This window comes from Alnus glutinosa, chromosome 6, assembly GCF_958979055.1.
Source record: "Alnus glutinosa chromosome 6, dhAlnGlut1.1, whole genome shotgun sequence".
NCBI lineage: Eukaryota > Viridiplantae > Streptophyta > Magnoliopsida > Fagales > Betulaceae > Alnus > Alnus glutinosa.
The window spans coordinates 17,973,601-17,982,515 of record NC_084891.1 but is presented as its reverse complement, the minus strand read 5'-3'; the positions used below and the strand labels follow the sequence as shown (position 1 = coordinate 17,982,515).

At 36.7% G+C, this 8,915-nt stretch overlaps 1 protein-coding gene across 1 annotated transcript; it reads right to left on the bottom strand.

Annotated features, from left to right (window-relative positions):
- Positions 1-1,481: 1,481 nt before the first annotated feature.
- Positions 1,482-4,117, bottom strand: LOC133871580 (protein FAR1-RELATED SEQUENCE 5-like). Its single transcript, XM_062309009.1, has 3 exons — positions 1,842-4,117; positions 1,687-1,753; positions 1,482-1,604 (listed from the first exon to the last, which is right to left on the bottom strand). The coding sequence occupies exons 1-3, from the start codon at positions 4,115-4,117 to the stop codon at positions 1,482-1,484; spliced, it is 2,466 nt and encodes an 821-aa protein (XP_062164993.1).
- Positions 4,118-8,915: the final 4,798 nt, after the last annotated feature.

Below are 8,915 nucleotides of genomic sequence, written 5' to 3'. Positions count from 1 at the left end.
TTCCATTTAGAAAAACTCTCATTTTCTTCTTGTGCTTTTAACTGTCGTTTCTGATGGATATTGTTTTGGAATTTAGAAAGAGAAGAAGCTGAGAGATCTTGAGGAGTGGACGTTGCATGTTAAAGAGGTTCCAAAAGTGTCAAGAAGACGGCATAGATCACCATTTCTTATTCTCTCAAGTCGACGTGAAATTAGCGTCGAGGGTCTTAAACATGTCTAGGATTACATCCGACCAACTAGTTTGGTGTCGCAGTAAATTAAGTCAGATTGGTTTTGTGAACAAAAAGATGCATGTAGAACCATCCTTCTTGCTTTTTCCATGTTGACAGCATTAGCTTTGTCACGGCACACATGTACATAATAGATATTAGATAGAGATCTCAAATTTCTTTGAAGACAATTGTATCCTCAGACAACTTTTTTGCATGAAATTTTTCTTCTTATGGAAAGTTTTCCTTTTGAAACAAAAAAGAGGAATTGGTGCAACACTGTATGATATGATTCATTTCTCAGTAATTGTAGGTGTAGACAGATTACAAACCACTGCAACAGTAAAAAGATGGTTGATTCGGTGGGATAAACATTCAGCCCCGCATGTATTACACGAATATTAGTCCTGGAAAACTAAGGCACCCCACTCATGCATGACAAAAGGGGTCCAATTGATCCCCACCACTGCCCATATATTTTTCCTGCAAAAGTTCTATTCGCTGCACTAATTTCAACCAATAACTCATTTTGATTTATTTGGCAAATTGCACCATAATTGGACTCGTGGAGAAAAATATGTAACAATGGAACAAATAGGATTCTACAGATTGTAGTGCACAAGTTGATCCACCAAAATCAACAGCAAAAAACCTCATATCATGGACAAATAAACAAATAAAGTTGGAAATCACAATTTTAGTGCATTAATAACTTCCCAAAATACTAATTAGTTGTAGCCATATACAAAAGCATCTGATAACTAAAAAACCAATCACACATAGCCACATGCAACCATATCTTGTGCATTACAATCTTACAAAAAAAGACAACACCACACAAAGATTAGCAACTTCAAGGATGTCCATAGGAGTCTAAATTTGATTGAAGCGCCTTCCCAGCTACACCTTGCCCTTCCTCAAGATGATGTTCCAAACATGCATGTACAAAACTTTCCATTGTATGTTGTTCTCCATGATAGAAAAAGAAAACACCTGAAAGGCATAAAAGAAAAAAAGTTCATGAGGCTTTCATAATAATTGAATGCTTTGAAATAAAACTAGTTACAATTGAGAAACTTAAACCATCAACTAATGCAGGTGTGCTTGAGCATCATTAAAGGTAACAAAGAGTCTCCTCATTACTAATTATAGGATATGTTTTCTTCATATGCCGATTGATTTATATAACAAATGTTCATAACTAAAAAATCAATCACAGATTGTGCATTACAATCTTACAAAAAACACCACACCACACAACGATTACCAACTTCAAGCATTTTCATAGGCGTCGATGTTGTCTGCACCAATATCAATTGTAGTAGATAAACATACAGGATCTTGAGACATGGCAAATGTATTTGCAGAGGGATACTCCATAGTTGGCAAAGAGCACTGTAAATTATTGACAAATAACAAAAATTAGGTAATGGAAAAAAATTTATTTAATAGAGGATATGTTATAATAAAAATTTACCTTTACTAAACTTTGTTCATCTATCAACCCCAAATAAGCTGGCCTCATATTGGTATTCACAATATTCCTATAGAAAAGAAGATTTTAATACGAATTAAATCAAAATGCATGTTAATGTAAATTATTGTAAATAAATAAAAAATGTATAAGAATACCTTGTTTGCTTATGTGAAGGGCAATTAGTTCTCACATGCCTTGTTTTCTTGCAAATGGAACATGTCCTTTTCGTCATTGCTTGCTTTTCTTTTGGATTTTTTTGTCTCACAGATTTGGGTGCTCCTTTACATCGAACATGTAGAGGATCTTGCAAAGTGAATGTAAGGTTTGATAGTACTTGGTTGTTTAACACAAGATCTTCGGCATTTCCTTCATTAGCATCATTTATATCTTTATCACTGCCATCATCCATCATCAAAAGCTCGTGATGAAGCTTTTGTAAACCAATGCCAAGATGTTCATATTTTCTTTTTGATTGGCACCCCACTTCGACAACTTCATAAAATTGCAACATCAAGCTATTTCTCATCAAGGTGGAAGGATTTTGTGTTTCTACTTGTATATCATCACTAGATATGCCATGTATAATGCGACTCTTGGCATTGATCGTCCATCTCTCTAGAACATAATGTTGGGGAATAGTGTCCACCAAAGACTTTTTCAAAAAAATTTGAAGAATGTGCGCACACAAAATTCCAACAAATTCAAACTTATGACATGTACAAGTAGCTTTCTTCTCAAGAACTTCAAATGAAACTTCATAAAATGGACTTTCTCTCCCATGAAGAGTCACCCTATATATCTTCATCCCTCCTTCTTCCCGATGTTTAGATGATTTGAAATTTTGACTGTTAAATAACTCTTCTTGAAACATCAAAAAAGACTCTCTTGTGTAAACCTTTGCTGCCTCTACTTCCATCTTGTAACATGTTTTTAAAATCGGTCTAGAAGTTTTTGTCTTCACATCTTTTTGTTTCTCTTTAAAATAACGTGCATCCAAGGCTTTTTCATAGTGATAGACAAATTCACTCACCATTGTGCTCGAACGGACATAATCTTTAAAAAACTTATTCATACTCTCACTACGTTGAGTTGTAGACATGCCAGCACAAAATGTGGTTCGCAAGTAAGCCGGCACCCACTTTTCACGCCGCATATAGAGTTTTTTCAACCAATCATTCTCTACCAACTCATACTTGCCTACAATTTCACTCCATTCCGTCTCAAACTCTTCAATTGTGATTGTGCTATGAATACAATGCTGGAAATCTCTTTGAAAAGACGGATATTTATTATATATATGAGCCAAATGTTCTGGAACTTTTTGTAAAATATGCCACAAACACAATCTATGAGTGACATTTGGTAATACCTCTGCAATTGCCTTACCCATGGCCTTGTCATCATCTGTGGTAATTGTAGAAGGAGCACGTCCAAGCATTGCCTCAAGCCATGTTTTCAACAACCATGTATAAGATTCAGCCGTTTCATTTACAAGCAAAGCACATCCAAACATCACAGATTGGTGATGATGGTTAACTCCAGTAAAGGGAACAAAAGGCATCTTATAACAATTTGTCAAGTAAGTCGCATCAAAAGTAACAACATCTCCAAAATATTGGTATGCAGCTCGTGATCTAGCATCTGCCCAAAAACAATTGCCCATGCATCCATTTTCATCCACTTGGATTGCGTAAACAAAACCTGGATTTTGGGATTGTCTCTCAAGAAAATAATTGTACATTTTTTGTGCATCTCCCTCTTCAAAACGAAATCTTCTTCTATTGCTCACATAATTTTCAACATCTTTAGAAATGCAACCAACATTATAGTCGCCACCTGATTCTTTACTCAACACTGACATTATCTTCCTTGGGGGTACACCAGACTCATTGAGAGTATCTATAAGATTTTTTTGGGCACGTGTTACCACTCTATGTCCACGAAGTAAACTTGTACTTCTAGGAGAAAGGAGCTCATGATTATGTTCACTTATGAACTTACATACAGTCCATTTTAACCCCACTTTCTTTAAACCCATAATTGCTTTGCATCCTATCCTTGTTTCGGCAGGCTCTGAATTTATATAGATTTTCTTTTGACAACTTTGATGACGAAATCCTTCTCTTGAACAAACATATTCTATCCCAATTAATGACTTATCTTTCGATAGTCGAGAATGATTTTTTCGAATGCTAAAACCTATTCGCCTTGCGTAAGCATTATAACATGCATGAGCATCTTCTAATTCATCAAATTCCATACTAAGACATGGTTCCCTCGGACCATTAAATGAAGAAAGGCGGACAATTGGTTGCTTCAAATCATTTTGATCTTCTACCATTTCATTCTCAGCATGTCTATCTTCTACCATTTCATTCTCAGCATGTCTATCTTCTACCATTTCATTCTCAGCATGACTATTAGGACTCATTTTAGCGATCCTACAAGAAGATAACAATATTCTTCAAGTATAAATACTGAAATATTTAAACACAAACACAACTTTAAACTAGAATTATTGGGTCATGTTCTAGCATCACATCCAACATTTTTTTTTTTTAGTGAATGAAAGCTTTATTGACAGCAACTATATAACACAAAATGTTTGTGTTATAAAAAAATTAACACAATAGGTTAATTGACAGCAACTATATAACACAAAATGTTTGTGTTAAAAAAAAAATTAACACAATAGGTTATAAATTTCTACATGTGCTTTCTTGTATTTGGCATTCCCTACATCAAACGTTGTTAAACAACACAATCTGCAGCATCCTCTAAATTAATTGCAAGATGAATTAGCACTCTAAATTTAATTGCAAGATGAATTAGCATCCTCTAATTTAAAAACTACCAATTTCCTCTCATTTTTAGACACTGATACATGAAATACATGTACAAAAGAGAATGCCACATGAATAAGGACCATATTTTCCGGTTGTAAGCAACCAAACAGGGCATTGATAGAAAATAAATAAGGAACCAAGCAACCAATATTTTTGACATGTGATAGAAGTTTTGACGGTGATATTTTTGGACCATATTTTTGCCAGTGATAGAAGTTTCTCCCAATACAAAATAAGGAACCAAGCAACCAAGCACAACTCATCTAACCTCGAGTGCAATTTCTGGAGTTCAACAGATGGTGATTTGGGGTGGACGGGCTGATTTGGTGCGGACGGGCTGATTTGGGGAGGACGGAAGGATTTGGGGCCAACGGACAGATGAGCGGGCTGCGTGGTTTAGTCCAGGCGGACGTACAGTTACTTGGGGATTTGGGACGGCGGACGAACGGACAGATTTGGGCCGCCAGGCGGACGGAAGGATTTGGGGGAGGACGGACGGACGAGCGGGCTGCGTGGTTCAGTCCAGCGGACGTGCAGTGATTAGGGAAGGACCGGAGGGCCGGCTGACGGGTGGACGACGGACGGCTGACGGGTGGACGACGGACGGCTGACCGGCGGACGTGATTTGGGCAGTGGGGTTTGTCTCTTTTGTTGGAATCGTGAGGCTTAGGAGAATCATAACGCAGAAGAGAGATGGGAGGGATTAGCTAATTCAGTATCATTTTAATTTTTTGCTTTTTGCTAACGTGTCAGGTGCTTATTGGCTGGTAGAAAACCACTGGTTTTTGCCTCTGCCGTATAGAAGGGGCACTCTTTATCTAGTCAACAAAGGCTACAAGCAGGAGGAGTCATGGACATTACTCAAGCACCTTAAATCTCATGCGCTCATCCCTTGGTTGTGCACGAGAGACTTCAATGAAATTATGGATCACTCTGAGAAGGAGGGTGCTGCAATCTAACAGAAAAGCCAAATGGACAGTTTCCGCACAGCTTTGGAGGAGTGTCAACTCTGCGACTTGGGGTATACTGGACCCAAAATTACTTGGAGCAACAGATGAAAGGATGCCACTTTTACAAAAGAACGTTTGGACCGTGCCGTCGCAAACAAGGAGTGGTGTGCACGGTTCCAAGTTGTCTTTGACACGATTCTGGTAGCACGCACCTCTGATCATAACCATGTCTCTGTACTGTTCAGTGAACAACCTTCCGAGTGACAGTCTTATAAAAGAGGGTTTAAGTTTGAGGATAGTTGGAACACTGATGAGGAGTGCCAGAAAATTATAAAAGCAGCCTGGGACAATGATATTCTAGGAGATGAATCCATGGTGGCAGTCGAACGAAGACTCTTGACCTTCCAACAAGAAATGTCCCACTGGAGTTGGCGGAAATTTGGCAATGCAGAGGAACAACTAAAGAAGAAAACAAAGTAGCTAGAGGAGCTCCAACGCCGAGAGGGCCCGACTCTTGCAAAGGCTATATCAAAGCTCCAATCTGAGATTGATGGTATTCTGGAACAGAAAGATATCAAGTGGAAACAGAGGGCAAAACAAAACTGGTATCGAGACGGGGATCGGAATACGCAATACTTCCATGCCTGGGCTAATCACCATAATAAAATCAATGGCATCCAGAAAATATGTGACGACAACGAGCGTGCTTGGACAAAGAAAGAAATCATTAGAGCTTTTATTGGCTACTATGACAACCTTTTTACATCTCAAGGACCAGATGGGGTGGACCGGTGGAGGACAGTCTGTGCCATTTGGAGAGACGAGTCACGAGAGACATGAATGACAGTCTACTAAGACCATTCACGGAAGCTGAGGTCAATTTCGCCCTATCCCAAATGCACCCACTAAAGTCCCTTGGCTCGGATGAATTTGTAGCATGTTTTTACCATAAATCTTGGGCTACTGTAGGTAAGGTGGTTAGTCATGCAGTTCTTCACTACCTAAATGGGGGACCTTTCGATATTACTATCAATTCCACCAACATAGTGCTCATCCCAAAAGTCTTCTTTCCCTATCAGTTGACAGATTACAAGCCCATTATCTTATATAATGTGCTATATAAACTTATAGCCAAGGTGCTTGTGAATCGGCTCAAGTTGGTGCTGCCTCATGTCATCTCCCGAGAGCAAAGTGCTTTTATCCTGGGGAGGCTTATCACTGACAACATCTTGGTAGCCTTAGAGACATTACATACAATGGATACCAAATTGAAGGGAAAGGAACAAACTTATGCAAGTGGGCATTATTGCTCTAGATCATAATGGTCATGTGTGGGCTTCTATGTGTACTACCAAACCTTATGTTTCAAATCCAACAATGGCAGAAGCTCTCGCAGCACAGCTAGGCGTGGAACTTTGTTGCAAACTTGAGCTACAATCTTGTTGGAAGGCGATGCTAAGGAGATAGTTCTTGCTTTGGAAACTGGAGGAGATTCTTCAAGTCGGTATGGAAGCATAGTTCCTGATGCTCGACACCTCCTAACAACCTTTCAATGTTGGGCAGTCAATTTTGTAACGAAGGATGGGAATGGTGCCGCGCAGAAGCTTGCGAGAGTGGCTATTTTACAACGCCTACACCAAGTCTAGATTGAGTCATATTTAAGCTATATTGCGGCAGTTGTAATTGCAGAACAAGAGTCTATTTCCACTGATTTATAAGATTTGAGATTACAAAAAAAAAAAAAAATCAACAACAACGAATATTACTCGACTAGTAGTTACTATATTATATATACACTAACTAGTTAGATAATTTATAAACTAACATATTATCTAATTAATTAATATATACTAAATAAATATAATTAACTATAGGTTATTGAATATTTATATGTATATTATTATATATGTGTGTGTGTGTGTGTGTGTGTGTGTGTGTGTGTTATATTATCATTAACATACTAACACATGAACTAAGTTAATATATATATTACTAATTATTAAGGCTTATTAAGTTAACTATAGCCTAGAGGTTACTTTGATAATATATATATATATAGTTTACTTAATATTTGTATGTATATTATATATATGAATGATTACTAACAAAAATTTATTCAATGAAAAAATATTTAATGCTTTAATTACACTCGATATTCGTTAATTAAGGCTCCTAATTATGGTAAATAAGTAATTAGAAAAGGCATTAATATCATCTGATTCCCTTAAAAACTCAATTCATAGCATTAAAAATTGATTCTCCAAGTCCCAACGTTTCATTCTTGAAAAAAGGCTTAAAAAATCAATAACATTAAATAAAAGAGTCAAACCATATTAATTCATCGAGCAGTGCTATGCTGAAGCAAAATTTCATCCGGAAATTTTGCTTAAGTATGGCAATCTTGTAAATATTATTATTTACAAGATTACCATGCTCAAGCAAAATTTTCGGATGAAATCCGGAAACTTTGCTTCAGCCAAGTATTACCCTAATTCATCCACTCTTAAATATTGAATTAAATCTTAAGAACATGAATGTTCAATTTTTAAAACAAGGCAAAGAAAGTAAACGAATTAAAAATTGATTAGGGTCACATTCCATTCTTGAAACAAGGCAAAGAAATATGATTTTTTATTATTATTATTATTCTTGAAACAAGGCTTAAAAAATGGATAGCATTAAATAAAAGAATCAATCGATACTAAATCCATTCTTAAATTATTGGATTAAATCCTAAGAATATGAATGTCCAATTCTTTTTTTTGAACAAAAGATCGTATTTCATTGATCAAAAATCACGAGCATAAAGCTCTTACATAGCAAAGCATAAAGCTCTACAAAATCATAGTCATAGATACAAACAAAATTCTTACAATAAAGTCTTATCTATGACTTTCATTTTCCGCTAACCTATGTACAAAAATAGTTAAAGAGCATATATGCCCCGAGTAGACTAGATATAAGACAATGGTAGCCAAATATCCTAGAAAAAATTATTAGGACTGTGAGAGATAACCTATCACACCAAACTATCCAGGCCGTGAGAGATAACCCCTCACACCTAATTAACATTCATTTCATAGATCGCCAAGAGGGCAGATTTAAAGAAAAGAAAACTCTTATTCAAAGCAAAAACACAACCAGCAAACAGCAGCAGCGGCTACGGAGGAGATGAATGGCATAGCACGGAGGTAGATGGACAGATGCACAACGGAGAGGCAAAAATTGCTGATCCATTTTTAAATATTGGATTAAATCCTAAGAAGACGAATGTTCAATTCTTGAAACAAGGTAAAGAAATGAACAAATTAAAAATTGATTAGGGCCACATTCCATTCTTGAAACAAGGCAAAGAAATATGATTTTTTTTCATTCTTGAAATAAGGCTTAAAAAAAGGAAAAGTACGTTTTACTCCTGGAAGTATCCACCAAT